The following is a 17,671-nucleotide window of genomic DNA, read 5'->3' as shown; positions in this document are numbered from 1 at the left end:
GGTTAGTGCTGGCTTTACCACACATGGGTTAGCGCTGGCTTTACCACACGCGGATTAGTGCTGGCTTTACCACACACGGGTTAGTGCTGGCTTTACCACACATGGGTTAGTGCTGGCTTTACCACACACGGGTTAGTGCTGGCTTTACCACACATGGGTTAGTGCTGGCTTTACCACACATGGGTTAGCGCTGGCTTTACCACACGCGGGTTAGTGCTGGCTTTACCACACCTGGGTTAGTGCTGGCTTTACCACACACGGGTTAGTGCTGGCTTTACCACACATGGGTTAGTGCTGGCTTTACCACACACGGGTTAGTGCTGGCTTTACCACACATGGGTTAGCGCTGGCTTTACCACACACGGGTTAGTGCTGGCTTTACCACACACGGGTTAGTGCTGGCTTTACCACGCATAGGTTGGTGCTGGCTTTACCACGCACACGTTAGCGCTGGCTTTACCACGTACAGGTTAGTGCTGGTTTTACCACACAGGTTAGTGCTGGTTTTACCACACACGTTAGTGCTGGCTTTACCGCACACAGGTTAGTGCTGGCTTTACCACACAGGTTAGTGCTGGCTTTACCACACACGGGTTTGTGCTGGCTTTGCCATGCACAGGTTAGTGCTGGCTTTACCACACAGGTTAGTGCTGGCTTTATCACACAGGTTAGTCCTGGTTTTACCACCCAGGTTAGTGCTGGCTTTACCACACCGAGGTTAGTGCTGGCTTTCCCACGCAGACGTTAGTGCTGGCCTTACCACCCAGGTTAGTGCTGGCTTTACCACGCAGAGGTTAGTGCTGGCCTTACACCCAGGTTAGTGCTGGCTTTACCACACAGGTCAGTGCTGCCCCGCTTGCCGCTCCCATCGCCGTGCAACCCACAACGCCCCATCTTGCTGCTCCGGTTTGCTGCTGCGCATCTCGTGCGCTTGTTCGTTAATGACTTCAAGCATATATTTGGCTCGCACGTTTCCAAGAATTAGCAGAGTGCAATCTCTGAAATCCCGGGTTAGGCAGTAATTAGATTAGATTTAGCGCACAAGTCGCTTGCTGCAGTTCATTCAGTGCCTCTTGGAACGCCCTGTTTGGACCTTTCTCAGTCTTTGAGATGCAAGAAAATGTGATAGATTTTTCAGCTGAATTTGGCGTATTAATAACAGACTAACGGAAGATTTGAAGCCTCGTTTTCTGTCTTTTGCCTCTTTGAAGAGTTTGTCTCATTTAAACTGAGATATTGAGCAACGACCTGTGGTTTAACTGCACGTGGAGATGGAGGTCGATGCCTCGTACCATTGGCTTTGACACGTATAACAACATCGCGTGCGTGTGACATTTCTTAGCGAGTACTTCTCGTTTTCTTCCAGACTGTTGTTACAGTGATGGGGTTTGGCGAGGACAGCGCCAGGGAAGGACCAGCGGTGACATTCTCATTCGCTGGTGGTTCCTTGTAGGTGAACCCGTCTCCAGTCCTCGTGGCAGCGCCCTCAGCCGTCCTCATTTCTTGGTGCTGGTGTCTTGTAGCACAAAGCCCAGCGGGTTTTAGCAAAGCCCAGAGCCTCGTCTGACCTCTGCCTGTCTCGTTTAAAAATGCGGCTGATAGCAGGCTCGAAAATTAGTATTTGTATTCTTTTCTATTTGGGTCTCAAACCATTTTATTATTCCCATTTAAATAGTTATTTCTACTAAATTGAGATATTTTATGTGCAAATTAGGTACCTTTCTGAAAAATATGAATGTAGTTGTAGCTGATGTCTGCAGGGAGGAACGGAATGAGGATACCGGTGCTCACCCCTTCTCCCGCGGGTACGAACAGTGTGCCCAGGTGTGGCTGTCCTGCAGACAGGGGCCAGCGGAGGCACTTCTGCCAGCCCTTAAACTGCCGCGCTTTCCTTCCTCCCCTCTGCGGGACTCTTGTCCGCACCAAAGCAGCCGAGGGGCAGCCCCAGCGCTCAGCCCGCGCGGGGCCGGCGTGGATGTGGGGTTTGCGAGCAGGAGCCTGCGCTGCCGGAGCCCGAGCGAGGGGCCAGCGGTGTCCCCGAGGGGTGGGTGTCCCCGCGGGTCTCACCCGTCTGTCCCCGCTCTGCAGAGTGTCCCCTGACGGCGGCCGCCCAGCTGGAGCTCAGCGCCGAGATGATCAAGGCTCTGCGCAACGGGGGAGCGCACCTGGATTTCCGGACGCGGGAGGGGATGACGGCTCTGCACAAGGCCGTGCGGTGCCGCAACCACGCGGCGCTGCTGGTGAGTGGGGGCGGCCGGGGCTCCCCCTCCCTCCCCCTGCCCCGTGCCCCAGCACCGGCTCCTCCACGCACCCCGTCCAGGTTGCACGCACGCTCTGTCCTTCCTGGGCCAGAGCACCCCTCGCTTTGCTGTCGGGGGACGCAGCTCGTTACAAGAGCGTGGCACTGATTACGTGAGCCCTGGGGTGCGATGGGGGGCACTGACACCTGCCACGGTGGGAGCGCCCCCGGGGCCCCGCAGGGCAGGTTTCCCACCGCGAGGCCACCTGCAGCTGTGGAGCAAGGCAGGCGCTTCTCTTGCAGACGCTGCTGGACCTGGGTGCCTCCCCGGACTACAAGGACAGCCGGGGGCTGACGCCGCTGTACCACAGTGCCATGGTGGGGGGGGACCCCTACTGCTGCGAGCTGCTGCTGCACGACTACGCCCGGCTGGGCTGCGTGGACGAGAACGGCTGGCAGGAGATCCACCAGGTGGGACGGGGCGCGGGGGGTGGCCGCTGTCCTGCCGCCGACGGGGCTCGTCCCGTCCCGCGGGTGTCCCTGCAGACACGGGGATGCTGCCCGGCAGGCTGGTGGCACCAGGACCGAGCTCCTGCGCTGGGCCGGGCTCCTGGTGTCCCAGCTCACGCTACCGTGTGCTGGCCTGTTCTGGCCTGGGTCAGCAGTGTCGGGATCAGCCCTGGGCTCTGCCCGGCTCTTGGACGCATGAGACATTCTGGTTCCAAACCAGTTGTATCTGTCCCTGTTTCACACATCGACGGGTGGGTTTGGCGTGGGGAGGACATGGGCCGGGGGTCGGGCCCTGAGCTGCCTTTGGGCGTCAAGACCCAGATCCTCGAGGGGAAGGGAGGATGCGCTGGCTCTGGAGTCCCTTGTCTGGGACCATGGGGAGGGCGGGTTGTCTGTACCCACACCCCAGCACCCGCGCTCAGCCGCCCGAAGGTGGATGAGCGCTGGCACAGCTGAGGACAAATGCATGAGGATGAGAAAACAAGAGATGTGTGTTTGTGATCCCGATTTACTGGCCGCGGCCACCCTGCTGTGGCAGATCTTTGAGGAGTGCTGGTCCTGGGATGGACCAAACGTAGAGGGAAATACCACACCAGTTACCCAGAGATGGGGGCTGCCGCCCGCCCCTTCGCCTGCGTGTGCTTCGGGGCTTCTTTTCACTGGATGATTACACGGGGATAACAAACGGTCTGGAGGAGGACCTGGAACTGCTGTGACCCTGACCCCACACCTGCAGCCGCTGTAGAGGTGGTTTATCTGATGAGCGTCCAGGTGTAAGTTGCTGTAAGGAGCAGCAGGGTGTGTGTGTGCATGTTAATGGGGCTTTTCAGCTTACAGGTCCAGCCTGATTCAGCTTTTCCAGCGCGATGAGTCCAGCAGAGCATGTTATGGGATTTGTTATCTTCCTGCGGCTCCTTGATTTCTCTTTCTGTTTTCCACTTTGCATTTCGAGCAGGCATGTCGCTATGGCCATGTGCAGCACCTGGAGCATCTTCTGTTCTACGGAGCGGATATGACTGCGCAGAACGCCTCAGGAAACACGGCTCTCCACATTTGCGCTCTCTATAACCAGGTACACCTGTGCCCTCTGGGGCATTAAACAGGAACGTGTCGGTGGGGCACCGGCCTGGCTGAGAGAGCACGGCGTCGCGCCGGGGCATCTCCTCATTGCTGGTGCTGGTCCCCCCCCGAAACGTCCTTCTGAGCGGCATCCACGGGGACGAGGCTCTTTGTGTTTGTAGCACCAGCCTGGTTTGGGATTTCTCAAGGGGCAGGTGGCTGGAGAAGAGTCCGGGGTTTAATCTGTTCCTGTTCCCAAGAGGTTTTTGCTGATTTGCTGCCTGAATTACTGTTGATTTACTGTTCTGTAATTTTTCCTCTGGTTCTCCTTCTCAACAAGCCCCCGCTCCCAGTGGGAAGGGAGCGGTTTGCCTGGTGGAGAGGGCTGCCTGGGAACAGGTGCTCACACTTAGTTTGAGGTGGGTGCTAATTTGGCCCAGGTGCTCACACTTAGTTTGAGGTGGGTGCTAATTTGCCCAGGTGCTCACATTTAATCTGAGGGGGGCACATGCCCAGGGCGGGGCTTGTTGGGCACATCCTGTGGCCTTTAGCCTGTGCTGGGGAAGGTTTGTGGACTGGGGTCCTGTCCCTCTCACAAATGGCCCTGAGTTCTTGCTGCTGGTCTCTGGGTTTTGAGGGCAGCGCAGGGCACTGTTGCTCACTGCTCTTTCCCGTTGCAGGAGAGCTGTGCTCGGGTCCTCCTCTTCCGCGGTGCGAGCAAAGAGATCCGCAACTACAACAGCCAGACGGCGTTCCAGGTGAGGCAGCGAGCCCCGGCCCAGCCTCCGCGGGCACGGCGGGCACAGCGCTTAGCGGAGCGAACCCCGGTTCAGGGCGTTGGTTCTGACACCGGCTTGGTTGCTGGGGTGGGAAAGAGAACACGCGGTACTTGTGGGAAGGGCTGTGGAGGTGGTATCTTGGTGTCAGCACCCTGAGATGGCTCCAGATAGCACAGAGTCATTCAGAGGGTTTAGAGGTTGTAATCTGCTGGGTTATCTTCCCCGACGCAAATCCGCATCCTCATTGTGCAGGGTGGCCCGGAACCCTCTGCGGCGCCGGGCTCCTCCTGGGAGCTGAAATCCCCTGTTCAGAAGATCGGGTTTGGGGTGACGGCGTCGGGCCGGGTTCGGGACGGCAATGTCAGGCTGCGCGGCCCCTGGAGCAGCTGTGCCCGCGTGCTCCCCGTGCGCCCCCTCGCCCGGGGCACAGGCGGCTGCGGCGGAGGAGGGTCCGAAGTGACGGGCTGTGGTGCCTTTTGTGTTCAGACTTGGGAGGACAGGGTGATGGCAATGAACTTGAGCTCCTGCGGCGGTTCAAAGGGAAGTGAGTGGGGTGTGGGGGTGTTTCTGGTTCACACCCGTGCTCCCGCGGGTGCAGTCGTCTTTCTTTCTCCATGTGTTGCTCCGATTCCCCCGTTCCCAGCAGTGGTGGAAGGTGCTTTATCCCACCGTTGCGCCCTCTCTGGCAGAGGCGTCTCCTCTGCGTTCTCCACGAGTCGTGTCACTTGGCCCAGGTCGCAGGCGCTTGTCCCGTCTCAGCGATGGTGCTGGTGTCGGTTTTGGTGGAGAGTGGTGGTTTTTGGTGGTTCTGTGGTGCGTTCTGTTTGGTTGATTTGGAGGCAGTTGTGCTGTGAGCAGACAAGGTTTCCTGTTGGTTGGTACGGGCTGTGTTGGCGCAGAGCTGCTCTGGCTGCGGCGCTCCGTCACTTGTGCAGCTCCAGTGACGCCGATCGGTCGTGCAGCCCGAGCACGTACCGAGGCTTTTGTCAGCCGGTCCCTGCCCGAGGGCGCTGCCGGGGCCGGGTCTGAGGGCCCCGGGATCCCCAGGACATCGGGGGCTCCTTTTCCCGTCCTGCACTGAGCACGGGGCGGCTGCAGCCCCCGGGCAGGACGTAACGCTGGTGCTCCCGGGCTGGTGACAGCGATGTCCCTCCTGTCACCCTGCTGGGCCACTGCCATACCAAAAGGGACCAGCCGCTGTGCCCGCCCCTGGGAATGGGCTCGTAACCAGCCACCAGCTGAGCTCCGTGTGGCCCATCACCGCCCTGGAGCTGCTGGTCCAGGCAGTTCACCCGCCTCGTCACCCCTGCACAACCGGCCCTGTCCTGTCCCGCACTGAGGATGCTGCAGGAGGCCCCACAGAACACCCCCCGAGGTGGGGTAAGGGCCCCACGGAACAGCCGAGGTGGGGTAAGGGCCCTTCCTGTGCTCCCTCGCTCGGATCCCCGCGGGGAAGGCAGCAGAAAGCCGTGGCTGAAAGGGAGCCGGGCGGTCGGGTTCTGGGCTCCGTTGCCGTATCCCCGGGTCGGCTCTGTCTGAAGGTGCTATGGTGTCTGCTCCCCTGCTCGTGGGCCCCGTCCCGGGCTGGGCTGCTCCTGCGCTTCACTCTTCCTTTCAGTGTTTTCTGACATCTAACCTGGATCTTTCCTGTTGAGTTTTAAGCCTGTTGCTTTTCCCTGTCATTGAGAACAGGTTATTTTTGTCCTCGCTGCCTGCTTTCTGCTTCTCCAGTCAGGTCACCTCTTCCCCACCCGATCGCTGCTCTCTGGGTGAACGTCCCAGAGCTCACAGGCCCTTGAAAGCATAACCTGGTCATTGCTATTGATTTGCTCTGCAGTCTCTCCGTATCTTTTGTTTAATTCTGTTCCTAAAGTAGCCGTCTCCAGCTGAAAGCAGCCTGTTCCGCGGAGCGGTGGGGTTACACTGCACGTGTTGGAGGTGAGGCTGCTCATTGTAAATCCTGCTATGTTTTCCTTTTTCTGCACAGCGTGACTTGGTTGACTCACTTTCAGCTGGTGATGCTGCAGTCCCAGCTCCCCCGGCCGCGCTGGTGCTGCGGATGGAGACGCGGGGACGTGCCCTGCTCGGCTGGACCCGCGGCTGCTGGGGCTGGAAACCCCCCCGGGGTCCCACCCTGGGGCTCCTGCCCCTGCTCAGCGTCCTCCTGCTGAGGAGCCTCCTTGTTACACCCAGGCAAAATTCCCTGTGTTGTACCTTGTGCCCATGGGCTCCTGTTCATGGTGAACCTCGAGGAATCACAGAATCACGGGATGTCAGGGGTGGAAGGGCCCTGGAAAGCTCATGCAGTGCAATCCCCCCATGGAGCAGGAACACCCAGATGAGGTTACACAGGAAGGTGTCCAGGCGGGTTGGAATGTCTGCACAGAAGGAGACTCCACAACCCCCTGGGCAGCCTGGGCCAGGCTCTGCCACCCTCACCAGGAACAAGTTGCTTCTCATAGTCAAGTGGAACCTCCTGTGTTCCAGTTTGCACCCATTGCCCCTTGTCCTGTCCCTGGTTGTCACCAGAAGAGCCTGGCTCCATCCTCCTGACACTCACCCTTTCCATCTTGATCCCCAGCAATGAGTCCCCCCTCAGTCTCCTCTTGTCCAGCTCCAGAGCCCCAGCTCCCTCAGCCTTTCCTCACACGGGAGATGCTCCACTCCCTCCAGCATCTTGGTGGCTGCGCTGCACTCTCTCCAGCAGTTCCCTGTCCTGCTGGAACTGAGGGGCCACAGCTGGACACTGCCATGGGCTGACCCATCTCCTGCAATCCCTGTACATAAACTGCCGTTGCATTTGTCTCTGTAGACTAAATCTTCACCCCCACACACACTTATTTCTTGAGTTTCCAACAATCATTTCAATTATAATACTCGAATGACTTTGCGTCTCCTTCCTGCTTGGTCACAACTAGGAGCTTAATAAGCACATTCTGCAGTGCATCATCCCTCTGCCGATGGTGAGACTGAGTCCTGCTGAACCTGGGTCGGCTCCTGTGAAATCCGTTTAGCATACATTTGTAGTCTGACAGTCAGGAATTAGTTTTCTCATCAGTTTTTCAGCGCTTGGCAGGAATTTCAGCCAGATTTAATTTCTGTTGTTTCTGAGATCGGCACAGAAGGCTGTCAGAAGTTTAGCAGAGGACAGCTACATGTCTTCAGTGTCTTCGCAGAGCCTGGCCCGCTCCCTCTCCTGGAAGTGACTTGGATGCCTTGAATTTGGTTCGGTCTTTACGAATGGCCGTTGTTGGTCGTCTCCGTTTACAAAATACCTGCTTTCCCGGTGTTCTTCTGGACGGTAAATCTGAGTTTCCTGGTGGATAGTGCAGCGTTCCGCTCCTGTGGGTGCGTTCAAAGCTGGTTGTACCGTCCCTCTCCCCGAGGGCTGCCGGTGGGCGCAGGCCGTGGCCGGCACCAGGGGCTGCTCCTGGCGCCGTTTTGGCTGCGGCTCAGTTCACGCCTGCGGATCTCTGGCGCTGCCACTAGTATCGGTGGTTCATAACCTGGGTGCGGAACCCGGCACGCAGGCAGATAAGGCCCTGGATACCACATGGTGGTTCTGTGAGATCTGACTGACCCGCCGGTTTCACAGAACCACAGAATGGACTGGGTTGGAAGAGCCCTCAGAGATCATCGAGTCCAACCCTTGGTCCAACTCCAGTCCATTGACTAGATCATGGCACTAAGTGCCATGGCCAGTCTCAGTTTAAAACCTCCATGGCCGGTGAGTCCAGCACCTCCCTGGGCAGCCATTCCAATGCCTGACCACTCTCTCTGCAAAGAATTGCTTTCTCATCTCCAGCCTCAGTTTCCCCTGGCAGAGTTGAAGCCCATGGCCCCTTGTCCTATTGCTGATGCCCGGGAGAAGAGACCAATCCCACCTGGCTAGAACTGCCCTTCAGGTAGTTCTAGAGAGTGCTGAGCTCAGCTCTAAGCCTTCTCTTCTCCAGACTAAACAAGCCCAGCTCCCTCAGCCTCTCCCCATAGGGCTTGTGCTCAAGTCCCTTCCCCAGTCTTGTTGCTCTTCTCTGGACCCGCTCCAGCACTTCAAATTCTTTCCTGAGCTGAGGGGCCCAGAACTGAACACAACACTCCAGGTGTGGCCTCCCCAATGCAGAGCACAGGGGAAGGATCACTGCCCTTGTCCTGCTGACCACGCTGGTTTGGATACAGGACAGGACACCATTGGCCTTCTTGGCCACCTGGGCACACTGTTGGCTCATGTTGAGCTTCCTGTCCATTAGTCCCCCAGGTCCCTTTCTGCCCGACTGCTCTCCAGCCACTCTGCGCCCAGCCTGGAGCGCTGCAGGGGGAAGTTTGGTGCTGTTTGCTCCTCATGTTGGTGAACTGTGCAGCAAAGAGCTCAGGGGCAAAGCCACCAAACCGCTGGTCGCGGTGCCGGAGCTCGTGGCTCCTCCGGCTCCTGCTGGTGCTGCCGCTCCTGCTGCTCCCCGCCCGTGTCCCCTCGGGCGCCCCGACCTCTGCTGCGCCCGTCCCGTCACCGGGCCTCAGAACGGCTCCAGTGGTTCTCCTGAAACCTTCGCTATCCCAGCGCGCCGTTTGTCTCAGCTTTCTGGAACAGCGCTAACAGGTTGTTAGATGGATTTTCTGTGGAGATTGTATCTTGTTGCTTTAAAATAGACATCACGGTCTGAACTCCGCAATTTGCAGTCACGTTGCCCAGGCAACGGAATATTCTCAAACGGAGTGATTTGTTAAGGAATGTCTTCAGTTAACTGTGATTCTTTTCTAATTTAACTTAAATTTTAGCTGACAGCGTTTGGATTTCTAACTTACTGATGACATACCTCGTGATGTCATAGAAACAAATCAATGTAATGCTACTAATGTAGGAAAGCGTTTGGTGTTGGAGAACGCTGGGGAGGAGCTGCTGGAGCGAGGGGGTACTTTTCAGTGTGGTGAGCTCAGCTGTGAGCTCCTGCAAGTGCCTGTTGTTCCTCAGCGCGTAAAACGGAAACAACGTCTGCCGCTTGACGTGTTCTGAAGACCTACACCCGGCCAGTGCCGAGGGTTCTGCCTGATGCGGGAATGTCTATAGCGGGATTTTATTAAGCAGCTCCGTATTTTCTTGTCGGTGCAGCGGTAACCTCGTGCTCCTGTGGAACACTTGGGTGTAAGGCGGTGGGTTTGTGCGTGTGCCGAGCCGACTGATTTCGCTCTCGAGCTCTACGATAGTGGAAATTAAAATAATGTATGGAGGTGTGGAGTTCCTGTTGGCGCTTGGAGTGGTTATTCAACCTGCTATTTATTGAAACCACAACATGTCTTCCTCAGACTTAATGCGTTTGCTCTCTGAGTGGGAAGACATTATTTTTTTGGCATTTAGAAGTATATTTGTTAGCTTTCAACAATACAGTTTATTAAAGTTCAGGACCTCTGAGAAGTCCGTTGTCTGTGCTTAAGCTCTTTGTTGTCCTTGACGATCAGGTAACGCAGAAACCCGGCTTCTTCTGACCTTTCTTAGACTTCAGAATAACCAAAAGCTGGGGCTCGTCACCGGCACGCAGCTGCTTTGGACCGAGGGCCTGAGCAATGTCCTGAGCAATGTCCTGCAGTAACACCTCTGCAGTAACAAATACACGTAGAGCAGGATAAATTGAATATAACAAATCACACACACACATGGATATGTGTCTTCAGGATGCAGTCCAGGTGTGCTGTCGTGGGGGAAGGTAGATGTGTCGTGCCATGCGTTTCTGGGCACAAATGTCTCCCGCGGAGGTCGGGACGGCGCTCTTTCTCCCCGCTCGGGGCAGGAAAGCAGCCCTGGAGGTGTTGCTGTCCGGGGGGTTTCCTCAGGGCTCCTCTGTGCTGGGAAAATCAGGAGTTTCTGTGGCTTCGCTCAAAGGTCTTGGCGGAGGCGGCACGTTTCCTTGTCCCTCCAGCGGTAACTGCTGGGTTAAGCCATCACCAACGTTTTTTTAATAGTCTTTTAAGATTTAAGGTGAGCAAACCCACTTCTGTCCATCTTTCCTCAGGGATCCAAAGTTCCAGCTTGGTGCTTTCCATTCGTTTGCCTCCTTCCCGAAGACCTTTGTCCCAGCACCGTGTGTGTCAGCCCAGACGGGTCTTTGCCATCTGGTTAATACCTCCTAAAATGACATTTTTCTTTATGCAGTGTCGCTATTTCCTTGACGTGTGTTCAGCTTGGGGTTTCCGCTGTTACCCCGCCTTGAGTTCTGCTGTACCGTGTCCAGCCGGTTATTCTCCATCTCTATTTATACACTGGTTTCGTGGTTCCAAGGGCGGGTTTGTACCAGACCGTACTGGTTTCGTCTCTCTGATTACAGACATCGCTGCTTTGCCAGCCAAGCTCATGGACTTGTCAGTCAATCTGTGTATTACGCTTTTTGCTTTTAACATGATTTACTTTCCCAAAACTAGGCAAGTTATCAGTAAAACAAGAATAAAATCTAATTAGAGCCTATGATGTCAAAATTGGCATAGGGTATGCAGGAAAAAGAATCCAGAAAAACATTCTAGATGGTAAATATCCATCGGTATTCTCAATGTACCACACACAGTCCTGTGAAGATTCTGCAAAACAACCTGGATATTGTGAGGGTGGGTAACGCTTCTGGTGCTGCACAACTTGTACAGGATTGTGATGCTTCTGAAAGTGTTTCCAACAGCGAGGAAGCTGACAGGTGAGGAAAGAGGTACAGTAATAAATGAGACATTTCGAATGTAACCGCAGCTACGGGCGGTGAGAGCCTGGCCCGGGTTCCCAGAGAGGTGGTGGCTGAACCATCCCTGAGACATCCCAGGCCAGGCTGGACGGGGCTCTGAGCACCCTGAGCTGGTGACGATGTCCCTGCTCATGGCAGGGGGCTGGGTGACATTTGAAGGTCCCTCCAACCCAAACCAGCTGTGATTTCTATGGACAAAAAAAGATATTGTGAAGCGAAGAGAAAAGGTGTGAACAACCATAACTGAAAATATGAAGAGAAGTTCTGGCTTCTTGATAGAAAGGAACCTGGCTCTGTGTGCCCGCGGCAGGGCTGGCTGGCTCGCGGCCCCGGGGCTGCGCTTGTCCCGCGCAGGAGCGCTGTCTGTTGCTCCAGGAGGTGCTGGGTCTGTCACACCGTCACTGACCCGGTGACGCTCCCGGGAGCACCAGACGAGCTGCATCTGTGCGGTGCGATGGCAGCACACATGCTGGAACGTATCTAGAGCTCCGGCTCGTATGGCGGCCCAGATGGAGCTGCCGTATGTGAGCGGCAGGACTGACCCGGTAGCAGTGCCAGACTGCTGGAGGCCTAGAGCAAATATAGAACACGCTTGGAGTCTGCCTGGCCAAGGAGAGGTAGACGGCTTGAAAACAGTGCAGACGTGTAGCAGTGCTGCCTGGCTAAATAAAATGCGATGATTAAAAAGAATCATTCTGCTCTCTGTTATCTGCGATAATGGGCAGGTCGCAAATCATCAGCCATGGGAAGCCTCGGTAACTGGAGAAGTCTTGGGTAAAGTGACGCAGAAGTAGCTGACACCGGTCTGGCCTGTGGGCAGATGCTTCTCGGGGTCCGAGGGCTGCTGGGTGGCTCTGGTGTGTCACGGCACCAGCCTGGCCGCCGGAGCCCTCCCTGCAGCTCTGCCGGTTCGTGCCCAGCACCGCTGGCGATCGCTCCCTTCCCCGCGGCGCCTGCGGGAGCTGCTGCTGGGGCATCTCCCCCGTCCCGCCCCGGCACCCCCGGCACCCGCGGCCAGCGCCGCTCCCGCTGCCTTTTCCGCCTTTCGCACGTGTGGGTGGTAACTGGGAAGCTCTGGACTTCTCTGGCTGTTGTGTCTGCGACTGAGACACCTCTGAGAGCATGGCGTGCTTAACGTGGAGCAACCGCGGAGGTCGGCTTCACTTGGGAAGTCTGTCGCTTCCCAGCTGGAGGTTCAGCCCGTGGGGGTATGGGCTTCTTATGAAAATACGGGAACACATCCGTGTTTTCAGAGCTACTCTGGCATCCGCTCGGTGTTCTGATCCTCATCCACGTAACTCCCTTTTGAAGGTACCATCCAGAATGGAAACTCCTGCCGCTGAACTCGATCTCTTCACTTCCCGCTCCTCCTTTTTCTTCCCACATTGTGAAGATGCCGATGAGCTTTTGTGTCAGCTGGACACGTCGCTCAGCTCGGGGGCGCTCGGCTGGGAGCCTGTGACTCACGGGTGGTTGATGTGTTCTGCTGCTCTTCTGTCTCCCAGTCCCCCGCTCTCCTCTTTGAGACCGTGCAAGGTGACGTGTCCAGCGGTGGCACCTGTGAGCCTGCACGCCATGGGTCCCGCCCCCCCTGCGCACAGGGCAACGGCGCTTTGCCGGATATCTCTGGGGACTAGAGAGCAGGTAGTGGTGGAAATCCACCTTGGACCTGGCAGTGTCCATACTATGAGAACAAGTTCAAGGTGATTGTACCCACTGTTGTTGTACTGGGAAAGTGATTCCATTTTTTTTAACCTTCAGGATGTTTTTTTTATGTTTCCCATGCCAAATACTGCAGTGCAGGTTGGCCAGGACTCCTGTCCCTGGAGATGCTCCTGTCCAAGCCCTCCACAGGACTGCCGAAATCCTGGCCGCGGTGGCAGGGTGGTCAGCACAGATCTTATGTCCCTCTGCACTGTGGCTCTTGGTTCCTCAGCAGCCCCACAGGACCCGGCGCTGGAGCCGGGATGGGCTGGGCTCAGTGCCAGCCGTGCGGGTTTGTCACCCTGTCACACGGGGTGGGACCGCGGCCTGTCCTGCAGCTGGTGTCCCTGCCCTGGGCCTCTGCAGGTCCACGTCTGCAGCGTGTGACGGTCACGGGCTGGTGGCAGCGGGTGCAGAGGGGTCACGGGGTTTGGTCTGCGGGAGCCTGGAGGTGCCTCCTCTGGGCTCCTGCTCCATCAGTTCGATCAGAACTCTGATCAGCTCGATCAGAACGTGACCTTATCCTCGCCCTTGTTCAAGCGCCCTGCCCCTTGGAGCAGGTAACCGCGGTGTCTTCCCATGGCTCAGTACATCCACCCGAGCTCTGTCTTCACCGTCTCACATCACACCTCGGTGCAAGGAGGTAACAGGTGCTTTAGTGTGAATATACAGCCACAGCTCAGAACAGGAAAGGTTGAACACCGTTGTAGAGTCAGGCCCAGGGTGAAGGCCGAGTGCGGTGCCGTGGGTTGGAGTTGTTTGACCGGCCTCTGTGCAGGTCGATTCTCGCTGGTGAGCGAGGTGGCGGCGCTGGCGCCGGCCGTGCCGGTGGCCTCGGCCCCTGAGACGGGTGCTTTGGTTCTCCACACCTGGGCGCCCTGCGCTCTGCGGGCCGGTGCTGGTTCAGTGGTGTGCTGCTGGTCCTGGTGGGTCCTCATCAGTGTCACCCGAGCTCGGTGTCACCAGGAGGGGCTGGGGACTGTCTCAGGGGCTCATGCATGTAGCTCTTGTCCTTGTTTCTCTTTGGCGAGGAGTGATTGTGCAGCGCTGTCACCCGCAGGACCTGGGTGAGATCTCACCGCCGTTACTCTTACAGGGAATATTTGAGTGATCTTTCAGTTTTCTGCTGTTAACTCTCGGCCTCACATGCGCGCTGGCGTTACGTGCCGCGCAGCCCCCTCAGGTGCCCCTCCTTTCTGTTAGAAGTGACCGAGTTTGCCTAAAAAGATAAAAATAGGCAAATAGCTGTTAGATTTAAAAGCGTTGTCACTTTTCGTATCGTGCTGTGGAATGACTCAGGCATTTCAGAAAATAACCCTGTGCCGGAGCCGTAGATGGTTGTGCAGCCTGAGCGTGTGTTTCCATAGCCTGGTCTGTGGCACCAGGGCAAACCGCGGTGAGAAACGCCCTTTGCGCGGCACCACCACCCCCGGCACCACCAGGAGGAGGAACCTGGCTGCGATGTTAAAGCGTTCGTGTGGGGGCATCTGGCTGATTGCTTCCAAGTGGGTCATTGGTCTTCTGTGGGCAGGTCAGAGTGGTTTTTCTGACAGTCACCAATTCCTCCCACTGTGCTGTACAGCCGCTCAAGTTGCTAGCTGGAAATTCAGGCATTTCTGTCCTTGAGGCTTCCTTTTCTTGTCTACCTGTCCCCGAAAAGCTTTTGCTTCTGACATGGCGTTCAGGGCATGGTCTGTGGTGCGGGGTCCTCATGGCTCTGCCAGTGCAGGGCGTGCAGGGTGCGGGTGCCGGGGTGCAGGTGCCGGGATGCTGGGGTGCAGGTGCTGGAGCGGAGGTACTGGGGGCGCAGGGTGCAGGTGCTGGGGGTGCATGGGAACGCTGACTGTGCCCCCCCAGGCGGGGCAGCCGCTGTGCCCCGCGCCCCAGCTGAGCTGGCAGCGGTGTGAAATCCTTCCGGCTCCTTCCTATTTCCAGCTTGGGTTGGAGAACGTGCCCAGCGGGGCTCTGCTCCCTCCCCAGGGATCTCTGCGAGATTACCTTCCTAACAGGCGCCTCACGCGGCGTGGCCTGGTGCAGCCCTGGAAGCTGCGTCACCTGCCGGGGGTCGATGGCGGGTGTGTGTCACCTGCCGGGGGTCGATGGCAGGTGCGTGTCCTGTGGTGTCACCGGCCCCAGCGCAGCCAGAGCGGGGACAGCGGCACCAGCCGTGCAGGGGCGGCGGCACCAGCCGTGCACGGAGCGGCTCCTGCGCAGCACATGATTCGCCGGCCTTTTGGCAATTATTCCCGAGACTTACATCTGATAAGACTCATCATTTGTACTCGGAATTAGGATTTTTCATGCTGTTTGTTTGAGGAACTTCAAAGCTCAAATGCTTTTTCTAAATTTTGTCAGTTTGCTTGTTTTTCCTTTCAGATTATCCGAATTCAGGTCACTCGCCCCTCTGTACAGAGGTTTGTTTGCCTGCTCAAAGAATATGACTTTGGGAGGGCAGACGTTGTCCCTGTGTATGTGTATGTAAGGCCGGACCTGGGGAGATGGCCATTTGAAGCACGCCTGGGGGAAAGCAGCCTGTGACTCGGTTTTTCTCTGCTGTGGTGGCCTCCTTTCCCAAGTGCACAAGGAAAGTGTCTTGCTTCCAGCCCTCCCCGATCGCTTCCAGCTGCAGCTGAGGAGCAGGGCGGGATTCTGGGCCTCAGAAAATGAAATAAATGCACATAAACATTGTTGGGCTGAGGATAGTGAGACTATTTCTGCTGAGAAAGGGTGATAGTGGAGAGGTGTGCGTGCTGCTCTGAGTCACCGCGTTAAATATATCCCTTCGTCACAAGTTAGTGGGGACGTGCAAACGAAGCTGGTATTTCTAAAAGCTGCCGTGGTGGGAGGGCAGGGAGCGCTGAGCCGCTGGAGCTGCTCCTGGCTCTGGGCTTCGGCTCCTGCTGCCCCATCGATACGCTCCTCTCAAGCACCAGCCCCAGCCTGGGAAGAAGAGGGGGTGACGGTTCCAGCAGGGACAGGCAGAGCCAGCAGCCTCGTCCCAGCCTGTTCTCACACGTGTTCTCGTGCCCCGAGCAGCGGCACTTTGCTTTTGCCCAGAATCAGCTCGATCCAGCTGCTGCTCATTCCCGATCCAGCTGCAGGTGCGGCGGGGGCTCAGCAGGGCCTGGGGCGCAGGGCCGCAGGGCAGCGGTGGCTGCGGCTCCCGTCGGACGCAGGACTCGGCCGGTGGCTCCAGAGCAGCTCTTCCCGTTCAGTTCCTCGAGGCCCGGTGCTGGGTTCCGTGTGCTCCTGCTCGTCTTGCTGTCCCAGCACCGGCCCCCCAGCTGTCAGTGCTGCGGGAGCTGTGCAGGTCCCAGCCCCACCTGCTCACGCAGGGTCCCCGAGCAGATCACACAGGATCCCAGGGGGTGCAATGGCTCACAGAAGGAGACTCCACACCCGCTCTGGGCAGCCTGGGCCAGGCTCACGTGTTAAAACGATGCTTCTGCACGTTGTTCTGAGGTGCTGCACTGCTGGGCCTTGGCTGCCGTGCGGCGCTGCCTTAGGCTGTTTCCCTAGACACGTAAGACATCAGCTAAGAGTCGCTGGTCTATCAGCTGAAGTCTTCATGCTTCACTCTGTCTCCTTATACACGCGTAATCCCCGTTGTGCGGAACGCCGCTGTCCTGCGTCCCAGCACGTGGGCACCTGCGGGAGCGGTTTGGGGAGCAAGTGTCACGGGGGAGGGCTTTTAGGGTTTAGGTTTCTTAACGAGAGGCGCGATGTTAAAGAGCTCGGTGGCGGGTTTGCTGTGTTATTTACTGCATGGGGAGATGCACCAAGCCGGTGCTGCTGACCTTCTCTCGGGTGCCTGTATCCGTTTATGAAGCAGACGCTCAGGCGTTTTCTTTCCCCATGACCGTTTGCTCCCGGGACTGTTTTGAAGCCCCGGAGCCAAACTCTCCGGCGAGGCCGTATCGGCACCATGGAAACGTTCACGATGCTCCTTCCCTGATACCGTTGGCTCCGGAGCCCGTACGTGGAGCTCTGAATGCAAACTTCCAGGGACACCCGTACCCGTGTGCAGAGCAGACTTTCAGGAAACAGAATCCTCAGAAAATAAAAGCTTTAATGGAGCAGAATAGCAGCAGGGCTGGCTCAAGCCGGGTGCCTGCGCACAGCTCCACCCGAGCACAGGAAACTATGAACTGTTATATCTTTACAGGCCATTCACACCGAGATTCAGTCCAATAGCAGAATTTTGCCATCGGGTCCTTTGCTCCCCGTTGGACCCTTTTCCCGACTCCACGTCGCCTCTGTTGTGTCAGCTGTTGGCATTGGGTTTGGTCTGTGTCCTCGAAGGTGCTGTTTTGTCTGGATAAATCCTTCCTTCTCAGCTCTGCGGGCGTCTGGGATGTCCCTGCGTTGGCTCCATCGTTGTTTTCCCAGTCAGTCCCGTTTCTCCCAGCAAAGTGCGAGCTGGACTTTCCCTTGCAGGTGTTCAGTGTAGTCTGTAGCTGCTTTTGGTAAATACAGGTAGGACCTTACAGCTTAAAATTTTAGCAAATCTAATCTACCAAGTAACATGAATCAAGGAGTATATTAAAAATCACACAACCTTGTATTTCTAAATAATCCATTACATTCAGTATGCATCTACTTAAGCTAAATGACTAATCCTGAGTTTAAATTGGGCTCATCCACTGACCTCTGGGTAGTAAAACCGT

The 17,671-nt window shown here is 56.9% G+C and overlaps 1 protein-coding gene across 11 annotated transcripts in view; it reads left to right on the top strand.

Moving 5' to 3' along the window:
- Positions 1–17,671, top strand: part of SHANK3 (SH3 and multiple ankyrin repeat domains 3) — a 370,798-nt gene that overhangs the window by 92,514 nt on the left and 260,613 nt on the right. For all 11 annotated transcript variants that reach the window (XR_010469752.1, XM_065049482.1, XM_065049478.1 and 8 more), the window contains exons 7-10: positions 2,089–2,240; positions 2,543–2,710; positions 3,705–3,821; positions 4,489–4,566. Coding sequence is in view for 10 of the 11 variants with exons in the window: in XM_065049482.1 (XP_064905554.1) it covers positions 2,089–2,240; positions 2,543–2,710; positions 3,705–3,821; positions 4,489–4,566 (515 nt within the window). In the remaining variant the exon portion in view is untranslated. The remainder of the gene's footprint in view (positions 1–2,088; positions 2,241–2,542; positions 2,711–3,704; positions 3,822–4,488; positions 4,567–17,671) is intronic.

Source organism: Columba livia, chromosome 1, assembly GCF_036013475.1.
Source record: "Columba livia isolate bColLiv1 breed racing homer chromosome 1, bColLiv1.pat.W.v2, whole genome shotgun sequence".
NCBI lineage: Eukaryota > Metazoa > Chordata > Aves > Columbiformes > Columbidae > Columba > Columba livia.
The sequence above is the reverse complement of the archived record's forward strand: the minus strand, read 5'-3'. Positions and strand labels throughout refer to the sequence as shown.